Genomic DNA, 23,815 nt, shown 5'->3' with positions numbered 1-23,815 from the left:
AGGAGCAAAGTTGAGACCTCTGTAGTCACGCTGAATCAAACTTTAGATTCTTTTTTCCAGAAATCATGGATATGTGTCTTAATAAGACTAAATAATAGAGAATTTAGGGTTTTTTATTATTTCTCTGTTAAAAAAAACCTGCCTGACTGATCTGTTTTATGTTCCATTACTGCCTATGAAACAGACCACTTGTTCATCCAGAAAGGTACTGTTAGATCTGAAAAGTACATGTAGGTTTTAGAGCAAAAGAAATGCCAATCCATACAATAGTTTTGTCTATTTTGCAGTAATGCAAGATGGTGTTTAACCATATGAAGAGGCATATAGATGCTTTTTTAACTTTATTTGTGTTATAATAATTAATATACATACAAAGTGGAGCAGCACTGGTCTAGTGCTGCTCCACTTTCACTGGACTCTCGCTCAAAAGCTGGGCTGCTCTGCTGCCCATTTAAACTTTCACAAAGTGAAAATATTTTGCTATAGGATATGATGGCTCACACTGAGTCATTTACCTGGCAGTTGTACATATTAAGTTGGTTCAACTTAAGAACAGCTAAAGAACTAGCACAGAGCTTCATCATTAGGGTATTTTAAACACCTGTAGTACAAAATATTATCATATGTATCCTGTTTCCCCTGCCAGCTGATGTCTCAGTGTCACCAATATAGATTTTAAAGGGAGTCCATATTTGTAAACACTTACTTAGTGTACTTCATGTGCTTCCAAATGGTATGGTGCATTTATGTGCAGTGTTTTTAATGGGATTTAAAGGGGCTCTATAGGTCAACCCTATTGTAAGTGGTTCATTAATTTGGAGCAGCAAAGAGTTGGTTCCAGTGTAGCACCTGTTTTGGGGGCTGAAACCAGAGTTTAAGTGGAACATAAATAACTGAGCCTTCTGAGCACCGGAACTGATTTGGTGGAAAAACTCTCACTGTTGCATCACAAGAACAACATGTGGATTCTGTTTTTTTAATTTAAATTCTTAAATGCTTAAATTCATCCAGTTTATGGTTATCTTGTTCATTTCTGTACTGGCATATGATCTTGCCCACTTGCAACAGGATGAAGTGAGTATAGAAAATTATTAAAATGATAAAAACATCACACAAAATATCCAGGAGCAACTACAATCCCCAACAATCAGACAAGAAAAAGGCCAACATTCCTCTCCAATAGGTTCAGTAACTGATCCCTTTAGTTCACAGCTGTTTACAGATTATTGTTAAAATGATGCTACACAGCTGTAAACATGACACCCGACTAACCTTTTTGATAAGTTTTATTGCAATAAAATAAAAATGAAGCCATTGTTTTTATTAATTCATTCATTCATTTTGTGAACCTGCTTAATTCGAGTAATGGTCACGGGGAAGCTGGAGCCTGTCCTAGCAACCTTTGGGCGACAGGCGGGGTACACCATGGACAGGTTGCCAGTCCATGACAGGGCCCCATTGTTTGTATGAAACTTTAAATATACCTAAGATTTCCCCTAACCATTTTACCTAACTTTGGAATTAGTATGGAAAATGGACAGGTAAAACCAGTTTGGTGCTACTCAAAAAACAAAAAAACCTGTGTCTTTAAAAAAAAAAAACCAAAAAAAAAACAGTGAGCTTTCAAAGTATTTTTGGTATCGGAAAGAAACGTGATCCTATCAACTAAAAGGTCACAAAGAAGCGAGCCAGTTTGGTGCCACTTATTTGAGTGGCTCAGTTCAGTGGCTCCAGCAGTCCCAACTTACTGAACTTAATTGGGGCCTCTCTCCATGGAGCTTTCAGACTGTCATTTTTATTGATCAATGAAATTAAAGCTGGTGGGAGTTATGCAGCCAAGAGATAGCAGAGTAAAGAGGGCTTGGGCAGGGGCTGTGCGATTAGCTAATGTTGTGACTCATACCCTCATAGCATGGCTTGGTAGTGTTGCGTATTTATTGCTAGCTGAGATGCCTCATCTCCATGGTGACGGCTTTACACAACAGATAAGTGGTGCCCCTTAAATGTGGACATGTGGGGAAGAGTCTTGCTGGGGATATTGGCAGGCCTGAATGGACACATGGGTTACATCACATGGACACCATCATTCTGCAAGATTGAAGACACATGTTTGATTTAGCCGTATAATATCTTTGAAACTTTCGGGATTTCAGAAAGCTGAGAGTAGGGTGTCTGTAAGGCATTGTCTATGTTCAATGTCTAGACATGTGGTGGGACACACCAATGGCTGCTTCAGCAGTTATAATTCAGTAAGATAAAAATACAAGATGCAAACAACTAATAATGATCTGACTTTATAGAAACAAAGTAATGTTTGTATAAAGCCAGGTTATCATCAGTTCAGTTTTTAATATTCAGTGCATACAATGATGAAAAGATGAGACAGGGATATAATTTATTACTGCTCCCCTTGTCCCTGACAGCCAGTTGTTACTTTGTTGTGTACAAGCCCTTAGACATCAGCTGAAACACTTGGGGGTGATATTATTGGCAGTGGAGATGCAGTGTTCCTGCAGCGGTTGTATGTAAATATAGTTCTGTAATTTTCAGATGAAGGGAAAAAAATCACATGCATCAGATATTGATGCAACAAAGATGTTTGCAATGGCTTAATTGATACTGTTTTGCTATGAAGTGTCTCATTTGCCACTTCTTGAAGAGATATTTATTTCCCTTATTTGTTGCCTTTTGTTTTCTTTCCAGTTAAACTGCTGCCATCCACCCAGGATGTAGCTCATCTGATGCATCATTGAATCTTTTTTTTCTTCTCTATTGAAACTACCATGCACCAGTAATCATGGCTACATCACTGCTTAGAGTCTACTCAGCTGATTTCTGGCTCTGTGGCAGAATCAGTGTCTGGACTTATTAGAAAGATATAATTTTGTCAAGGATGAAAGATGGGCAGCCTGCAGGACCAAAAATGATGGAGCTGGTGGCAGGGTGGTTGAGTGTAGCCAGTAGCACAGTAATGGAATTATGAAAGAGGCAGAGTGAGACGGAGAGCGCTTAGAGATTGAGGGAGTAATCCCCTGGCCATCTGGTGCTCTCTCTCTTTAACTCAGTCCAACTACAACAGCCAGCACAAAGCGGAAGTAAAACACTGCAGCAGTAGTCATGGATTCTTCTACCACTTCCTGTCCCTGCCACATTTTCCACAGTTGATGTCTTGCTATTTGGAACATTAAATGGCTCTCCCATAGTTTTTGATCAGATCTAATAACTGCACTGCTTAATAAACACAAGACTTTTCTCCAAATGTTTTCAATCTAACTTTATCTCACTGGTCTGAAATGTGCAGAACTCAGTTAGAAACGTGCATTTGGTGTTATGATGTTTATGTAATCATTTAGATTTAATCAAAAACACAATCGCATGCTGCGCAATAGAGCTGATTGAGTAAATGTTTTAAGTAAAAGTAAACTCCACATGTTCATTTTAACACCCTTTCATGGTATGTTTTCACTCTGTTGAAAAATTTTCCCTCATGACTCCATATTTTGTGTAATTCAATAGCATGTGAATCTCCAATGTGAACAATGAAGCTATGGCATGACATTCTGATGGCAAAAGAGCACGCAACTTGCATCTTTAAATCAAACTTTGCAACAGCCTGAGATTCAAAAATAACAACTGATAATGCGTGGTTGTGTGTTTCTTTAATACTATGCAAAAGTCGCATCAGTCTGTACTTATTCTTAGATTACAAAAAGACATCTCTTTGCTGTGCACTGGTTTATCCTTCGAGTAAGTCTTGATAGCTAATTGAGCTAATTGTAAGTGTTAAAATGGAAAGAAAAGAAGCCCTCTGAAATTTATTGCAACGAAAAACATTCCAGACCTTCAGAACATCTTGAAATATTGTTCACGACCACTTTAAGAGAGGATAAGGGTGCTTTCACTCCAGGCCATCTTATTCAAATCCTAGTTTGCTGCTCAGAAAATCTGGTTTGTTTATGGAGGTGAATGTGCAAACTCTGATACTGAGCAGAGAAGCAATCTGGTATAAATACAAATGCAGGTTTCATGAACCAAATACAGGCTAAAGCAGTCTTTCATCAAACAGGCACATATGTTTTGGTCAGGCATGTGCCATGAGCTCTAGGGTTAGGTAGGCATACAGTCAAACATTTTACCAGACATGCAAACAATAATTTAAATGTGAATGTAGGTAAGTGGGGGTGCACAGTGGCATAGTGGTTTGCACTGTAGCCTCACAGCAAGAAGGTTGGTTTGATCCTTGGCTGGGGCGGGGTTTGGACAGTGGCCTTTCTGTGTGGAGTTTGCATGTGCTCCCTATGTATGCTTGAGTTCTCTCCGGGTACTCCGGCTTCCTCCCACCATCCAAAGACATGCACATTAGGTTGATTACTCTAAATTTCCCATAGGTGTGAGTATGACTGGTTGTTTGTCTCTGTGTGGCCCTGCGATGGACTGGCGAGCTGTCCAGGGTGTACCCTGCCTTTTGCCCAAAGACTGCTGGGATAGGCTCCCGCTTCTCCTTAATCAAACTAAGCGGTTAGGATAGTAAATGAATGACACAATCAAGATTGTAAGACATCATTAAAAAAATCTTGCAAAGCTAGCTAAATGATTTAATAGCAATCACTGGACTGCTGTTGACGTTTGCCCTTAAAAGAAAGACGGGGAAATTGTTCAAGCCTCTCTAGCAGGCTCATTTCTCGGTGAGCACATCAACCAACTTCGAGAGCGAAGCGCCAATTCACTAATCCTTTTTAATGTACATTGACCACAGTGCACTAAAATCATTAATGTGACAATGCAGCATAGCCATCTGCCTTTTTACATTAATGATTTTATATGTGGGAACAGTTTGCACATGCGTTAACACACATCATTGATGTGCGTTGATCCCAATGACATGAGAGGAAAAGGCAGTGCAGAACTGTGCCTATGGCCTTGAATATACAGCTAAAGGGTGTGTTGTGCAGCTTCTCTGCCTGGCCTGGAATAGGTGCTGTTGAGTAATTTTTTTGAGCTATGAAAAGCGCTGAATGCCATCAGTTTCAAATCGGTACTACAGGCTATGAGAAATTATCATCTGAAAGATTATATTTAAAATAATATTTATGAAAGAAAGTAAACAAAATATATAAACTAATTATTAAAATTGATTTGTTTTTGCCTTGGGTAGGCATTGTCTACCCTGCTTACCACTGGTTTTTGTTATTTACCCATAATGCCTCACATTGAACCCACAATGCCCTTTGCTTGTAGTTTGCTTCCTGTATCTGGGTCAGTCAAACGGAACTGAGTTAGTGTCTTTGATCAGAATCAGTTTATTTGCACATTCAGAAAAATAGAAAAAAAAGGAACTAAGAAAGTAAAATGTTTGGTAATTGTGCAGCAATGCCTTTCAAATTGTAAGGTAAATGGCCTTTAAAGCCACACATGACGCACATAAAGAAAGATAAGCATCTATTTCCATTATAATGCACCCCTGGTTCGAAATAACATCATGTAAATTGAGACATAAGGCCACTGTGGTTTAGTGGAAAAACAGAGGGGAAAAAAGTACTCCTGGTTTCTCTCCACATTTCCACTGCTCCCTTTTCCGCCTCACACTCTGGTATGTACGAGACAGGAAACATTAGAAGTCAGGAGTCTTTGTTGTCCTTTTTATACTAAAAAAAACAGCAGTGGAAACTATTAAGGTTTTCCTTCCTAAGTTCAGTTACCACCATTTTTCATCCTTTTTTTTTACACATTTGCAAACATTTATGATATCAAAAAGGAAAACAACAACAAATTTTCTCCCCCAGAGTTGATTTAATGTGCACATAGAGAAGAAAGCTGTTGCATGAAAAATGACAGCATCATTTGTGATTCTGTGATCCTGTCCTGCCCATCTGGCATGTCAGGCTCTAGAGGTTTAGGAGGTCCTATGCTTGAACACATAACCCTGCCACAGCAATCACAACTAATCCCCTCCAAAGCCTGTTACAATCTCATAAACGGTATTGTATGGATACATCAGGGGGCTAAAGATCTTTGGTCTAAAAATAAACTATAGAAAGCATAGCAGTTTTTCCTTTGCTCTTAACTAATTTTTTAAGAAAAATTGTATTTTTTTGGTATGTTTTTTCACATTAATTCCCATCTGCCTCACTCTTCGTCTATTGTTTTTTTTTATGTGTTTGTTTACCAGCTGTTGTATTTTGGATGCAGCTGTCATGGCTTATGTTTTATGATTATATTTAAAGAGGACACAATGCCTTTTTTTCCCCCAATTTGACACACTTTCCTGAGGTCTAAATGAAAAGTTAGTGACATACTTTGGTTAAAATACCACAAATAAAATTAAACCTTTTTCTCATAAAACATGAAGTTGCACCTCCTTTTTACTGGAAATGAACAACTTAACTCTACTTTATGTCAAGATTAAGATCTGTCCTATTAGTTCAAGCTACCAAGCAAATGTAAATATGGACATAAATTTCACTGAATGTTGAAAACAAGATATTGCTGTTTGATAATACTTTATCTAACCTAAAGGCTCACCAGTTGAACATACACTGGTAGACAAATAGGTTCATTTTAGGGTGCATTCACAGCTGTCACTGTTTGGTCCACTTTAGACAAACCCTGGTCCACTTCTATGGATAGCATTGTTTGTTTGGAGTAGTGTTCATTTTCATTCCCACTTTGGTGTGGACCTTACAATTGAACTCTGGTCCACTTAAAGCTGGGGTAGGTAATGTTGGGGAGCCAGCAAGATTTGAAAGTGGCACCCTGTTTTGGCTCCTCCCCCTCTGGTTATGCTCCTTGCATGATCCAAGGCTTTTTTCTTGCCTCCACCAAGATGTTTTTTATGGGCGTTTATCTGTTTGTCTGTTTTTGTTCAAGATAACTCAAAAAGTTATGGATGGATTTTAAAAAAATGTTCAGGAGTTGTTGGAAATGTGAAAAGGAAGAACTGGTTTAATATTGGTGGTGATCCGATCCCTGTTTGGATCCAGGAATTTTATAAAGCCGTTAGCAGAGGTTTGCGCTCTCTGAGTTCTTTTCTAGTTGCTTTTTCCACCAACGATTTTCTTTTTCTCAGCTGTTTAACGGGAGGAGGCAATAAACCGAGCTGGGTTGGGGAAATCCTTCCTGCATTTTCACAGCCATGTTTGCCTTGTGACTTTCTTCTTCACTACTTTGTATTTTCATCCTAACACGCTATTTATATGCAGGGTGTGGAATCAGGTATGCACTACGGGAGGGGGAGGTGGAAAGTACAAAGAAGCTTACAAAATACAAGAAATGAACAACTTCAATTCGGCCCGAATTTTGAATTGGTCAGAGTTTTTACAGATGTACAGTAAACTGAGGGGTCTAACTATAATTGGTATTCTTCGTGATTACAATATGTATAGACTACTATCAGGACAAGGAACCGCTTCACCCAGAGTTTAAAAAAAAAAAAAAATGTCTGGGCGATATGACCTTTTAGTAATATCCCGATATTTTTATGGCATGTCACAATATACAATATATATCTCGATATTTACCTTAGCCTTGAAATAATGCTTTGGTGCATACAATCACATCAGTAAGATGATTTTGTGTCTACATTAAAACATAATTGTTCATACTGCATTAAGATATGCTGATTTTAAACATTCATGCCAAAAGGATGAAATTGTAACGAAGCAAACTGATCAAAACCGTATTTATTGAACAGTTAAAGCAGTGGCAGAAACATGTCATTTTAAAACAAAATAAAGTGACTTTGCTTGATGTAATAAATGCAACGTATGAAAAAACGGGGCTCTAGGGGGGGACTTTTCAAATGAACTATTATAAGGCTTTGCTTTATGGATACATTTTTGAGTTGTCGTGTATTTTTTTTTTTTTCAATCGCAGAGTTTAGCGTAGAAATCAGTCTTATAATACAGGCAGAATGTCCTTGTATAGTCTCCAATAAGCGGCTTCAGCCAGTTTTTAATTCAGGATTTGATTCCCACTCCTTTCTGTACTTTCTAGAGACATGACGAGCTAGATAAATATGCTTGTGTCACACACACAGAGGATGAGGTGAGTAAGTGACAGAGGCTGTGAATGTAATCAAATAGAAGTAATTATTTTTGTGTGACGTGAAAAAATGTGCAATTTACGCCCCACTATATAGTCCAGAGCGGGATCAGTGGCGGATTTGGCTGTTCATTGTGACTGTAGGTGGAGTCATGCAGGAGTCCTCTCTGCTCCTCTGACTGGCTGCACCTGCAGCCGGAGCGACTGAGTGCTTTAAGATGGGGAGAGACTCTAGTTCGTGACAATAACTTTACAATATGCACTTTAAAGTCAGTCGCCAAACACCAGAAAAGTCTCCAATAACTCCAGTAAAAGTCGCTAGATTTGTCGCTAGTCGCTTTTCACTGTGTTTATATAATATGTTATTTGTATGTGTATCATAACATTTTATGAACATGACATTTATTAGTATTTGTTACAAAACAATAAAGTCACTCAAAAGGCAGTCAGAATATGACAATGAGATAACCTGCATGTGCAAATAATCCCCCTCCCCCATCAGTTGGCTGTTCAATTAAGTAGCATGATGCATCAAATCATACCTAAACATTTAGTTGTTTTTGTGTTTTGATTAGGTTTTTACTCACAGCAGTGTACCAAAACAAGTACGTCATTTAGTTGGTTTCAGAGGACAACGTGACACGTTTGTCCGACTCAGGTGTCACAGGTCACGCCAACTCAAGGCTCATTTTTCTGCATTTTAATGAATTTGAAAAGCATAAAAACACAAGCTTTTATTTGTATTCAAAAGTAAAAACTTAAATTAAATTGAACTGAAACAGTTTTACCATCCTGATAACTGTTTTTTGTGTTTTGCAGTGAAGAAAGCCAAGCTCCAGGGGCCACCAGGTAAGAATCTCATCTTCATAGAATTTTAATGAACACTTCCTGTTTTCAGTTGTATCACGTATGTAGACCAGTGTTGATTATGCAGGGCATAGTTCAGCAGCAGAGAGATCTGTATGTACCTTTTTTGGATTGTTTATGTAGATTTTTTTCTTCTCCTTTGTTTTTAATAATTCTTTCAATGTTTATTACTCACAAAGCTGCTGCAAATGTAGAGCTGTTGATGATAGTGATCCAATGATCAAGCCAAACGAATGTTAAATACCTCATATTTCTGTTCAGTTTAAGATTTCACAACTTAAAAGCTTCTTACAAATGCTACTATGTTGCCACAGTTACAAATGCTACTATGTTGCCACAGTTACAAATGCTACTATGTTGCCACAGTTGAAAATATGCCACATAGTTTTCAAATGTAGGCTAATCATTCTAGCAAGTCACTAAAAGCAGGGTTGATTTGGTGTTATGTAATCCTGTGTCCTTCCACAGCAGGTTGTGCTCAGGTGAGCTTAGATGGGTTGCTCCTAAGTCCAAATCCCTGCGCTCTCTACCTAAGCAGATCCCTACAGTCTGCACGGTCATGCCTCCTTTTAAGCTCTGTGACATGTCTTGCAGGACCAGGCAGGAATACTAAGCGTTACCTTGACTTTGGATTTGGCCGAAATTTTTAACTCCTTAACCGAAGGTGTCTTTGTTGATCTGCCACTCATTTAGATGATGTACACACACGTAACATTTTGTTGGGTGTCTGAGTTATTGCTGCTCCACACTGCGACCACTTCCCTGCTTTGGGCCGTGCAACATGTGACACCTGTCCCAGAGCAAACATTGGGGATAAATAGTTAAGCCAGTTGACACCGTGAGGTGGAAGATGAAAATGTATGATAGTGTTAAGTGGAAATGGTGGAGCATGCTAGTGTTGTTGGGATTTTTTTTGTTTATGATTTTATGCAAATATATGTTTTTATGAGTGCTAATTGAGCCAAGTCAGCATACTTTGTTTGCTTGTTGATTTCTTCTCTGCTACTAAAACACAACATGTTTGTGCAGCTTTTATTGGTGCACATAGCTAATGTTTTGACACTGGTATCCTTTCATCGAGTCGAGATGGATAACTTAAACCCTAAACAGTTGATACAAAGCTGTTGTGAGTTAAGGGTGACACCAAGATCCAAGTGCAGACACAGAGCTGAGTAGAAGTGAATAGGTTTATTGTAATCCACTGGGGTAAAACAGGCTGGAGATGAGCAGAGGAATAGAGTTGCCGTGAAAGGCAAGCAGGGGTAGGCTAGTATGCATTCAAGTGGGTAAACAAAAAAATCAGGTGATGACTGGAAGGTCAACCGGTTCTATTGGATCAGCACTGTTAGATTTTTGGGGCAAACTGCGCATCTGTCAATTTGCATAAAAAATGTAGCCTGAACTATTTTGAACTATACATTGCCCCCATATCATCATTTTGAGCTTATATTTAAGCATTAGATGGTTATAGTATTATTTAAACTGGCTTTTGTATAAAGAATTAAGCACTGAATATTGTATTTGTCCTTTGTTTTTCCTTGTGATAATCCTTTGTCACTATTTAGAAACACAAGACTTATGGGAACAGGCCTTAAAGTTTACATAAGGTTGGTCCTGATGAGTGTTTGCATTGTTCTTTAACCACACCCACAGTCTGACTTATTTTGGAAGATTAGTGTCTGTAGACGCCGGGTTAGTTTGTAATGGAGTGTGACCTTGTACAGGCTGGTGGCCAGCTGCCTTACTTTCCACTGACTGTCACAGGAAACTGAAGCTTGATAAAGAGCATGTGTTGCTGGTGTTATGATTGCATGTGTGCATGTATGTAAATTCAGTTTTTTCTTTTATCCATAAAATGCCTCTCATTGAGCAATTTGCAGAATATTATTGTAGTAAGTTATATTCTCCAAATTATTCTCAAAGTATAAATGTCTTGGGAAGTGATCCCTGGAGGGACAGAAAAGTTTTCCAGCAAGTTTCTGCCTTCCATTGCGTGCAACATTTATGAGCATACTCAACTGTAAATGTCAGTCTTCCAACTGCCTGCTTTTTCTTGACTAATTTATTGGGGGAAAAAAAAGAAACAACCCATCATCAATCAATAATGAATGAAGACGTTTGACTGGGGATCAGAGATGAGTGGGTGGTTTAGACGGGAGTGGTGAGTACTGCCAGAAAACATCATCTTACAATTCACCTAATATGATCCATCTTCCCAACAAGCCACTGATTGGTGTGTTTTCACTTTGCCAATGCGAGACATAGAAGAAACAAATGTGCAATATCTGTGCTTTATTGCTAATGCATGCTTGCATTTGTCAGTTCCCAGAATAGAGGTATTATTTATCAACAATTTAATAACATGCATAATGTCCATGTTGAAAATACATTTTGACTTTAAGTAGGACAAGCGCGTGTATTAATGCAAGCTGAATTCTACTATCATGAAAAAAGAACCTATTTGTCTGATAATACATCAAGTCAAATCAAATTTGGTTTATATGGTGCTTATCACACCAAAGAGCAGCACTGTCTGCTTTACATAACATCAATAAACAATTATAAAATTAAAATGCATTCAAGTGTGTAAACATGACAAATGTCTTCTGTTTTTAGGTTTAACTGCTTAATATTGAAATTTTCATGTTTTGCTTGCTAGTTCAACCAGTAACATGGAGGACATCTTTCATACTGAGTCAGTAAAATGGCCGGATATTTGAACACAAATGCGAAAAGTTGTTTGTTGTACAGGATTTCTGATGCTGATATTGATAAAACCACATGTAAATTTAAAGTATCTGACTTTAATAAACTGTCTGATAATGTAACTTTCCATATAAATAAACAATCTTGACATCAGTCTTTTTGGACAGTTTTACGTGAGATCGACATACTGGATCATGAGAATATTTTAGAGATGACAAACCATTCAGTTATTTCTGTACTGTAAGTTTTTGCTGGTATGAAGCAGTACACTCCAGGAAACATATCTGTACAAAACTCTTAAACGTTTTGGCTAATATTTAAACCTTTATTGCTCTTTCTAAAGTTTAAATATTAAGCACACGACTTGCAAACTGACGAACATGGTTATTATTCTTGAACAATGGTTTTGGTGTTGACTTTTCCCATCCACTAATGGTTAGAGTTGCGAATATGAAGCGTCACATGAAATGTTTTTTCCCCCCAAAGCAGTTGTTGCCACTTCCTCATGAATAGTGTAGATTGTATCAGCTGTTTCGTGGACAGCACCTGCTGTAAAAGGTCCATAGCCACTAAGTGGCTCTTATCTAATCCATACATCTTCCTCCCTTATCTGCTCCTCACGGGAGCCATCCCAAGTGTGGCACAAGGCATCGACTATCTAATTAGGGAAAGGCTTGAGCATCCCTCAGGCTCTCTTGTAATAATGCCTGTCTTTGTTGCTACTGTCCTCTTGTGGCACTAATTACATTTGTGTTCTGTCACTTATGGATGTGGGATGGACAGTTGTTTCTGTGTCATGTCAAGTTTTTCTGGTTTGAAGTCTCGAAGTGTCTGTATTTTGTCTGTTGGGGGGCGAATTTGTCTGTCAAGAGTTGAGTTTACTTATCTGGCTGCTGTGTGAAAAGGCTGGTGCAGGGTAAATGTTTTAGCATGTCTCCCAGGTAACCAGGAAAATCTTTGTTTAGTGCAGTCAGATGATCAGTCCACAAAGGAACAGCTGATTGCTTGCTTTTGTTTCCCAAAGATCACAAGGTGGAATGTGTGTTTAGTTACTGTATTGTGCATGCAGGATTTGTTTAAAAATCCTAAATAAGGGTGTTGTCACTTTCAAAACTGATTATGCTTTTCAATAAGAAGTCTAAATGTTTGCTAAAGACCACTATATCTTTGTATCTGATTTTCTTTTATTTTTTATGTTTGATTATGAATTTTTAATTGTATGTAGAAAATGGTGTAGCATTCAGTTTTTAGAGAAACTCAACTTTCATTGTAAATTAGTTTAGTTTGTGACCTATTGAATGATATTTTATTGATGAAGTTTTACACTGTTTAGCTTATTCTGATATTTGGCCATTGGCTGTGCAGGGTTTGAAGCTTCTCGAGTGAAAGTGAGCACATCAGTAGGCACGTGTTGATGCTCCTCTCTTTCTGCACCAGGAAATGAAAAACTAGCGGCCATATAATCCACATCCTCTAAACCCCCACCCTCACCCAATTCAGTGCTGACAGCTGGTGCACACAGTTTTTGTGGCCCTGTTGTCCATCACTGCAGCCAGAGAGTAGGCTAACAGAGATCACCGGGTGTGAAGTATGCAGACTGACAGATAGGCACTTGAGTCTATGTCTAAACTGCCAGTTGCACCAACCAGCTTCCCAGCAGTAATCATTTACGCAGTTCTGCGCTACAAAAAAAGGCAACCTGTCACATTTAGGCTTTGCTTATGGATCAGTCTTTGCGGTGTTTGTTTCAATATGGAACATTTAACTCAGCTGTTAACATCATCTTCTGCTCCAGAGAATTGTATGCATTCCAGTATTGATGGTATCAGAGCTGACATTGAACTTTTACTGCTGCTGTAACAGGTCGAGGGTGACTTGCTTCAATACGTCATGAGTAGACAGACTTCCTTTTGACCCATCGTATGTTTGGAGGACAAACATTAGGAGGATGTAAAATTTGAAGTGGAATTTACTGTGTGGCAGAGCTGTGTCAGACTGCTTGAGTCTGGTGTGGTGTATGACGTAAGGACGTGGCTTTCACTGGAGATTAAAAGGGTCAGTGTGCTGGCAAGGCCCAGTTTGGCTTGACATCGTCAGGGGGAGGGGACTTATCAGCTTTCACTCTCGCTTGTACTCCTGATCTTTTGCGCACAGAGCCAAAGCAGTATTTCAACCCTAGGTAATACTGCTTGTCCTTGATGACCATTTCACAAGAAAAATTTGAGGGCACTTTACACTGAGAAAAACCCAGTAATGATTTATTAGCATCACTAATTTGCTGCCCTATTCTGTCAAACGACCCTACAGATCATTTTCACTCCATAAAAGCTGGGGTAGGTCATGTTGGGGAGCTGGTAAGATGTGAAAGTAGCGCCCTGTCTTGGCTCCTCCCCCTCTGGTTTTGCTCTTTGCTTTATCCAAGGCTTTTTTCGTACCTCCACCGAGGAGGTTATGTTTTTACCAGTGTTTATCTGTTTGTGTTTAAGATAACTCAAAAAGTTATGGATGGATTTTAAAAACATATTCAGGAGTTGTTGGAAATGTGAAAAGGAAGAACTGATTTAATTTTGGTAATGATCCGGATCACCGTTTGGATCCAGGAATTTTTTAAATACCGTGGCGGAGGTTTGCGCGCTCTGAGTGCTTTTCTAGTTCACAGCTTTCTCCACCAACAATTTCCTCTTTCTTGGCTGTTTAGCAGGAGGAGGCAAATAAACAAAGCCGGGTCGGGGAAATTCTTCCTGTATTTTCTCAGCCATGATTGCCTTCAAAGTTTCTTCTTCACGACTATGTATTCTCAACACGCTATTTATATGCAGGGTATGCGATGCAGGAAGGGGAGGAGGAGGGCCAGGAGAAGAAGCTTTCAAAATATAAGAAATGAACAACTTCAGTTCAGCCCAAACATTGTGATTGGTCAGTTTTTACAGATTTACAGTAAACTGAGGGGTATATCTATATTTCTTATTGTTTGTGATTACAAAATGTATAGAATATTATTGGGACCAGGAACCACTTTACCCAGAGTAAAAAAAAAAAAAGAAAAAAAAGAAGTCTCTGAGCAAGATTGCCTACCCCAGCTTTCAGACTCTACAGTATCACACAACTACCACATTCATATTATTGACTGAGCCCTTTATTTTCCATCTATAATTTTATTATTAAAAGTAAATTAAAATGCAAAGAACTTTTCTAGCATAACTTGGGCAGATATTTGAAGTGGCCACTATTAAGGTTGTAAAGCATTAACCCTAATAGTTGTCACTTGCACACTTTTCCTTATGCACATGTTTAACCGGGTTGAGTGTATAGTTTCAATGCACAACGTTGAAAGATTTGCGCTCTGAAGCGCAACATCCTGAAGGCTAATTCAGTATCCACTTAGCATCTTGTCTCTTCTCTAAAATCTTCCTTTTCATTTTAAGTCAGTAGGAAATGGAGTCCGGTTTTGTCACTTTCTATTTCTTTTCCTTGCTTTCTCCAGTTATGTTCTCTTGCCTTTCTTAGCTCAATAAATGTCTTGAATTAACTTTTGCAGATTTTCACTCTTTAGCACCCACTTACAAAAGCTTATTTTACATCGGTCTTGCACCCTGTCTCTTGTCTCTCCAGCCAGTAGGTCACTTCGATGTTGACTCACGTTACTTTTAACCTGCTTCTCTTGTGTTTCTTTACTGAAGCCAGCATTTTGGGCGTTTAGAACATCCAGAATATGGCTATTCAGTTGCTGGGGTGTGAAGTTGTGACCTGGGCTGATTAAAAAACTAAGTTTTCTCGAGTGCTTGTTTTCAGCCCTGGAATGCTATAGGGCATCGTGGCTCCATGAATGTGCTTCATGAATGTCAGAATGCCTCCAAAATTGATCAAAAGCACATTTGTAAAGTTGGAAACTTGTGTAGTTTTGTTTTATATCTCAGTTTAAAACTTAAGCTTGACCCGAAAGTCATATGTCATGTTTTCAAGCAGTTGGCTTTGGAAGTTCATTGCATGCCATGATTTTTCTCTGACAGTGTATCTCTGTACCTTGCTGTAATTTGATCAATAATCTTCCCTTTTCTTTTGTTTCAGATAAGTTCAACACCTACGTGACGCTGAAGGTTCAGAATGTTAAAAGCACAACCATCACTGTGCGTGGGGACCAGCCATGCTGGGAACAAGATTTCATGTTGTAAGTTGTTAAATAAGGCAATTGCAATGTCTCTCTTGAAAGATGTACCAATCTATTTGAGCTTGAGCCCGCACAGTGAAACTGTGTTTGAGAGGCTTAATAGCTGTCATTAAACCTTCCAAGGAGATTACTGGTTGGTGTCATGTCCTTGTTTGTTTGTTTGATCATGGGATTACTCAAAAAGGTATGGCTGGATTTACATGAGATTTCTCTTCTTTTTGGTAGTAGTACATGGCCTAATTTCTCTTTAAAATGGCCACAGATCTGTATTTAAATGCATTAATTCATTTTACTTGCATTTGTTTTAAAGTTATTTCGACTGTAAATCCCACTTTGAGCTTAGAAGTACAGTCTCTCAAGTTGCACAACTCTTTCCAAGAAAGTAGCTTCATTACCAGCCGTTGCCCATTTCCTTATTGTAATTTTCTGGTTTAATTAAACTAACATTGCAACAGTGTTTGTTTTTCCAGACCTTCATCTTTCCTTCAATCCATTAACAATGTGTTGGCTTCATGTGATTCAGCATGTAAGTCAGGTGTTCATCAGTTTCCAGCTCATACTGAGCAGCACCTGTTGCAGCAGCTATTGCAAAGTGGGGGTATTCATGTTTACACAACTACTCACTTTAGTAAATTTCACACTTATTTTTCGAACATACTGTACATGTAACTAATGCATAGAACAAGGGTTTGAAGGTAAATGTCAAAGTGTGTATCTTCATGTTTCAAGTACAATTGTTTCAAGTGTTATTGAGTACTTGTAATTTTGATTAAGATGGAGCCAGATGACAGTGGATGCTAATGCTTCGGTTCTGAGCTTTGCTATGCATGCCTACATACTGTAATTCTACGTCTAACATTTCCATTTTTTTTTCTTCCTGTACAGAAAATGTACAGGATTTGCAAAACTATAGCCTGCAAAACTATAAAAACCACAGTTTTATTATCCTCTATTATTATCCTCTGATGGTTGTCTATCAAACCAGGAGCTTTGTTAAGCCAGCTTTAGATGTGTTGGCTGGAGGATTTTCTTCTTTTGTTTGTTTGGATAGTCAGCTGTTTGGTTCCAAACTTCCAACGAAGCATACTTTATTGATTGTAAATATGTAGCCTGTTAATATGGAAAATTTGTTATTTTCTCTACTAAATCTTGAAGTAAGGAAAAAGTGGATTTTCTATAGTTTACAAATAATATTACTTTGATTACATGAATCAGGTGGGGAAGTTGGAAATCTTTCTGTATGTTGAGGTTGAAACTTAAATTCTCTGCATTTAAAATAGAACATTTTTGTAGAGTTTCTGTTTTATATTAACATCATTTTACTATGACAGTAATGAAACTATTGCAAAACTTATTAATATTTGATTTTTGCTTTATGTCAGCTGTTGTAAGCAGTTATTATGCATTTGCTTTGCTTCTACTGTGTGTGCTCTCATGTGCTGTATTTTAATATTACATTTTAAGCCAGTTACTTTTTAAGTTAAAAACAAGTTGCTAAGATAGTAATTTAGTCATGAAGTTTACTGCCTGGTCACACAACAGCAGAAAAAACAAATTTTTGAAATTTATAATGGATATATAAAATTGTTGCTCCACCTATGAGTGCACAGGACCAGACTAACACATTCAAATAATGCTGTTGGAGGTTGAATAACTCTTGCATGTGCACGCTCAACTAGTCTTACACAGATCCAGGCGCTTTACACGTATTCCATTTATTGATTTTTTTTTATTTTGTTGGTCTTTCCCACATCCTTGGCAAATAACAAAACAACCAAATTCCCTTCAAATTAGTTGTCATCCATGTTTCATTTATTTGACTAAAGATGTCAGATATATGTGACAAAAAAGCAGCTGATAAAGACTGCATGTTAGTGTGCCATCGTTTGAAGTATTTTCACACTGTAATGCTGCATTTAATGAAATCACGACATTTAAAACCACTTACTTGAAAAAATAATTATTAAAACATTAAGAAATTGATAATTACAAGAGCAATGATCTCTTACATTTAAGTTAGATCCAACAGAATTATTTCTCCCAGTCCAGAGCAATGCATATAATCCAAGAGTTTGATTTCTGCTCCAGCACTTGTACAGTGGGAGAAGGAATGGTGATCTGATTAAACTCCTGAGTGGAACTCTAATCACATTTCTATTTACATTTACCTAATTTGTAATCTTTGGAAAAGTGCTCTGTGTTTTAAGCTTTCTTGGCTCATAATTTGCATAAAATGATTTAAGAGTGATTATGTAATCGGCAGGTAACTTCTTGATACCATGTTGTCAAAGAAACCTGCGTTCAGTTTGGCATTTTAACATGTAAGGAATGTGTTTGTCTAACATTTTGTGTACTTAAAAAGGCAAACTGTGATCCACAGTGGAATAAAAATGTACGTTCATGAGTAACAGAATCTAAATAGAAACATACAATAGAAGTCTCCCAGTTCAAATGAGCCACTGTTTCATTGTAATAGCTTGTTACGTTTAATTATTTTGGGCTATTCTGTAGGCACAAATGATGTAGGAAGGCTTTATTTGTGCACCTGGATGTCCTGGACACTCATCACCCTCCCCTGCACTTCTCTCAATTATCTGCTCTCTTTGATTATCTTTTCTCGCATCTTCCTTTTGTTTGCTCTCTCAATCATTGTAAATTGCCACAGATGAGAATATGCAAATGCACTTGTCGTGCGGCTCCTTTTCAAAATGGATATGCCATTTTACTGCTGTCATCAAGCTGCTTTTGAGCTCTTTGAATAGCTTGTTGAATGAAATGAGGCAGGGGTGGATTATGACAACTAAAACACAACAAAAAGTAGCTTCTGTTATCATGCAGTGGTTGGGCTTTGTGTTCATTATGCAGAAATTTCTGCTCTCTAGAGTCTGACTTGAATGTCACATAAAAAGTGTTTTTTTTTTTTTCTCTCTCTCTCTTTTCTGTTAAAAAACGCTATGATACATGGTGCTTTTATTCCCTGACATTTTCCACCAAAAGTACTTTAATATTTGTGTTGCCTAATACTGTAATTCTTTTTGTTGTCTTGTTCCTTAGCGAGATCAACCGGCTGGACCTCGGCCTCATTGTTGAGGTGTGGAACAAAGGCCTCATTTGGGACACCATGGTGGGGACTTCCTGGATTCCTCTTAGAAATATCAGACAGTCTGAAGAGGTAAGTATGCACGTAAACAAATGAAAACCCTCGGACTACAGAAGTGTTGATCGCTGAATTGATGTATCAGTATATACTGATGTGTTAAACCTCTGCAACAGAACAGGTGGAAAAATGCACATAAAGAAATTGTGTAGATTAAAATGCATACATTTCATTGCAGGAAGGCTCTGGGGAGTGGATTTTCCTGGACGCAGAGGTCCTTATGAAAGCAGATGAGATATACGGCACCAAGAACCCAACACCTCATCGGGTCCTGCTGGATACTCGCTTTGAGCTGCCTTTTGGTGAGATTGTCAAAGAAAATGCTTCGTCAAGAAGGTGCATTGAGAAGTTCCAGCTTTGACATCAGGATGTGCATCAGAGAGTATATTAGTGATTCTGGTTACCTGAGAGCAAATCAAACTGTAAGCCATGGAGTTCTACAAATGCCCCAAAGGCCCCCTGCTTAAATGTCAGCAGTTGATTTCTGAGGCTACAGAGGAAGAACTATCCAAGCTGGAACATTGTGAAAGAATAGTGTATCCTGGTCTGCTATTGTCTGTATGCACATTGGAAGTTCTTAACAGCATTCTATGCTGTGTGAGGCTGTGTTTCTCTCGATACTGTGGGGTGGGGTATTGTTTTTTCATATAGTAATGGTTGATTCCTCTCCGGATGTTACAACACTGTTCTGAGATAGCCTCTACTCCTGATTCACAAAATGCACTTCATCAGTTTATGTTGGTAAATCTAATTTTAGCTTTTCCAGGTCCTTCCCATTCCCAATGTGGTTAAGCAGGCCTTTAGAGTGGTTTTATATTCAGTATATTGTTATTATAGAAGAAGTAGAATTGCAACAGCAAAATCAGGTTATTTTCTTTTTTTCTTTTTTTTTTAAATAGGAATCATTCACTTATTTGATTTATACCTAGCCACTTACACTTTCAGGTTACCAGACATAAAAATAATATTCTGTTTAAAATTTGGTGCAGAAACACAATGCATGGTTTTAGCATAACATGTCCACATGTCCATAACATGTGCAAATTTTATGCTCTTTAAGATTGAAGGGTGAGCTGTTACCTGTTCTTCCCTTGCCTAAATGCACTTGACCACCCTTGACCGACACAATTTTCCTTGCAGATGCTGCATCACTGACTAAAGCCTTGTGATCAAAAGGCATCAAAGTTAAAGGAGGGTGTCTGCCCACTGAGTGGGAGGCTGCCTCTTTCTTTTTTTCAATTTTTATTTTATTTTTTTTTATGGAGGCCTTTTAAGGTTGCCACTGCCCATCGTGCTCATGTGTATTCTGTGCCACCAAAGCTGTTCATTAAAGCTGTATGTCTGTGTCCCTTTGAAGCTCTGGCCTTTGTATTGGTGGCCTTTAAAGCGCATCTGTCTGCCAAGCAGCATAGGTCCACTTAAAAAGTGGGCATGGTGAGACTACCTGGTCTTAGACAAGACTATATTCTTTATTTTTATTCAAGTTACTAAGATTGCTAGAGGGGCTCTATTAAAGAATGGAGGGACTGCACTTGTGTCAGTTACTGCATATTTCACTGTTTGCATGCATGTACGTAGGGCTGCTGGTATATCCAGGCTATTTTCATTTCTTTATTCCCAAGCAGATTATGAGAAATTAAACAGGCATGAATATATCATGTTTGCTTACTTGAAAAGGATGTTTTGAAATGCTACTTTTGTTTCATGCATGCTTGTCACCAGACATCCCAGATGATGAGGCGCTGTATTGGACAGGCAAGCTTGAGCGCATCAACACCATGGGAATCCATGATGAGGTAATAGGCAGTATTTGTTTAACTTTTTTTGTTTTGCATGTATTATTCTTTTTTATACAAAAAATACAATTAGTTTCACTTTTGTTTACTGAGCAAATTATGATGCAAAGCTGCTGTTTTTATGTTTCTGTTTGCCTCTTTAGTATCCTCTTCAGGATGATGACCAGAGTGGCCCACTGCCATTTGCAGCCTCCCAGTGCTGTGAGTGTTACTCCCCAATCTGCAAACATCTCTGCCTCTAGATGGAGCTAGTTCCTCACCTTTGCAGCTCTGTCTTTTTACTACTTTTGCACATTTGTTCAGCTGCTTCTGTAGTGTTGTTGTATTAGTTCTGAAATCAAAGGACTTTCTAGTCCAACACAGGGACACTAGATTTCTCTTTCCTGTTTTTTTCCCCCCTCTTTCTTTTATAACATTTTATTCAAACAAATCCTGCCTTCTCACGACTTACCTCTCACTTGTAACATTTGCACTTTCACCAGGCAACTATTTCGGATGGGCAGACCCACAGAGTATGTAACACACTTTGATGGATCCCCTCCCCCCCTGCCTAACCCTCAATCCTCTCCGCATGTTATGATAATCCCCAGCAACTTGAAATCTATAATGTTCCCATGCATCTTAGTTGCATAATATTCTAACAAGTGTGTTTGATCAGTTTTTTCCTTGATTCCCTTTGGCCTTTTATTTCCTATCATGCTTGTGATTTTGTCTTATTGTGTTATTTTTATAACATCAGGGGTTTTGGATGCATTCTAGAAATGTGGGGGGAAAAAAAAACCAAACAAACAGATACTCTATTTCTTTTTCCTTCTATTAGAAATGACACCACCTTCACTTTTGCTACAAGTATTTTTAATGGAATTTTTTTTTTTTTTTTTTTTTTTTTTTTTTTTTTTTTTTAAGGGAAATATTTTAATGTTTATACAAATATTCATTAAAGTATCCAATGAAAGAAGCCAGAGTTCATTTCTTTAATTCATTAAAATGACAGTATTTTATGTGAGGTCATTAGTTAGAGGAATAGTGGTGAAAGAGTTTCTCTGGACATAAATAGACTTGGGAAGACTGATTATGATTATTAGGTTTTGTTTTAATTTTATTTTTGTAACACTTTTTAATCTATTTATGTGATGATTTTAGTAATGACTTTTTTTTTTCTTTTTTTTTTTTTACTGATTTTATTTTTTTATCATTTGTGAATGTCTTTATGAAGTACATGAGCAGCTAGTGCTTACATACATCCACCTGCCTTATTTTATTCAATATCTTTAACAATAAGGTTGTCCTTTACCCTCTCCTTGAGCTCTTTCTGCCTGCAGACATGGGCCTTCCAAACTATTCTTTGTTTTTTCAGATCATTGTATGTTTAGAAAAGTTTTATGCATCAATCATAACAGCTGCATATGATTGCACATCAATCACAAATATAGAGGAGGAGAACATGTCATTACCAGATTTAGCAGAGTCTAGGCTACTGATCCAAAATTCTCAGAAATGCAATAGTCAATGCAAGCAGTGATTGTTAGCGTTAACCCACTTGCTAGTGTTTTGAAGGGAAAAAAAACATGTCTCTTTTGTTATCATTTTGACAATTAAACTAAAAAATCAAATCTGTAGTTGCCATTCAGACTATATCACTGACTTTATACTTGTTCTCCAATGTCAATATTTCTTTCTTTAATGTCATAAATGGCATCAGTCCTTGTTTAAAACACCCATACTACTTAACGGATTCTGAAAAGATTTTCAAAACTGGAGTCTTGGCTTTTAACGTAATCCCTGCAGTCATCCCAGGACATTGCAAAAGATTGATGCATATATTTGCAGCCTGATTTGTAAGGGGCTGTGCAAGTTTGATGTACATTTTTATTTAGGCTATCACCATGTTGACTGTAGTTAAATCCACCTTAAATTACTGGCATCCTTTTTAGTAGCCCTTTACTATTATACAGAGATCCATCAGATCATTTATATGGATTTATTATTTAGAAGCTGTTTTATTATTGAAGCACATTAAATCAGATGTGTCATAACCTTAATCCCAGATAAGGAATATTCAAATATGCATTTTCCTCTTTTTTTACATGACTAAAAAAAACAATGATTTTTAAAAAGATGCCTGCTTTATACTTGCTGTGTATTCTTTACCATGTTTATGGAAATATTTTATTTGACATATGGTGACACCTGTTACAGCTCTGGATGACCAGGACAGTGCTGTAGATGACCGGGACAGTGACTACCGCAGTGAGACCAGTAACAGCTTGCCTCCTCGTTACCACACAACAGCTCAGCCCAACTCTTCCATGCACCAGTACCCCATGGGGCATCGACCGCAGCACCCAGACTGCTGCACAGACTCCATCCACAGTTTTGAGCTGGACTACAGGGACCAGCGGGGGAGCAGGTAGACAGTACAAACCATTAAAAAAGTATCAAGTATCAGGACTGCCAAACTCTTACTTTATAGGTCATTCTAATTAGGATAATTTTCAAAACATTAAAATTTTATTGTCCTTTGCAATCGGTTTTGTTTTCTTTTTCCTTTGTACATTTAGCTTAAGAATGACTTACATTAGTGAGTTGTTGAGATGGGACAAAAACTTGTGTATGGTTATTGTTATTAAAATAATTTGAATATTAGGAGGAATCCTTAATGCTCCTGCAAGAAAATAACAGTGTTTCAGAATTGTAATAGTCACTGTGTGTTGTTTGGAGGCCATATTTGATCCATGAAACAAATAGTCTTGGTGCAGGGAATTTAATCTTGTGCACAGAATGCATGCACACCAATGAGACTGCACCAATCTGCCTGCGTTGACTGATAGCAAGCTGATCCGGATAATTCTACAACAAGAGGGGAAAAAAGAAAACAGATAAAATAGAAAAAGAGAGGATTACAGCTATGAAAAGCTCACTGTATATGCTTCATTTAGTCTTAAGGGGTTTTGTTATTTGAACTCCCTTGTCTTTTGAACAGCCCTGAACTTGGTTTAGTCATATCTCCGAGGGAACCCCTCTGTTTGGCCTCCTGAGGGAGTAGTTCAGTTACAGACATATGCTTCTCTCTTTGGTGCT

General features: G+C 37.9%; 1 protein-coding gene across 1 annotated transcript in view; it reads left to right on the top strand.

Moving 5' to 3' along the window:
• LOC306768456 (protein unc-13 homolog B-like) overlaps positions 1-23,815 on the top strand; it is a 70,243-nt gene that overhangs the window by 3,424 nt on the left and 43,004 nt on the right. The window contains exons 2-8 of the mRNA XM_079256825.1: positions 8,860-8,889; positions 15,682-15,781; positions 18,836-18,953; positions 19,117-19,240; positions 20,661-20,734; positions 20,878-20,935; positions 22,934-23,144. Of these exons, the coding sequence (XP_079112951.1) occupies positions 8,860-8,889; positions 15,682-15,781; positions 18,836-18,953; positions 19,117-19,240; positions 20,661-20,734; positions 20,878-20,935; positions 22,934-23,144 (715 nt within the window). The remainder of the gene's footprint in view (positions 1-8,859; positions 8,890-15,681; positions 15,782-18,835; positions 18,954-19,116; positions 19,241-20,660; positions 20,735-20,877; positions 20,936-22,933; positions 23,145-23,815) is intronic.

The sequence above is a fragment of the Telmatherina bonti genome (genome assembly GCF_933228915.1).
Source record: "Telmatherina bonti genome assembly, chromosome: 17".
NCBI lineage: Eukaryota > Metazoa > Chordata > Actinopteri > Atheriniformes > Telmatherinidae > Telmatherina > Telmatherina bonti.
This window is presented reverse-complemented; position numbering and strand designations above follow the sequence as displayed.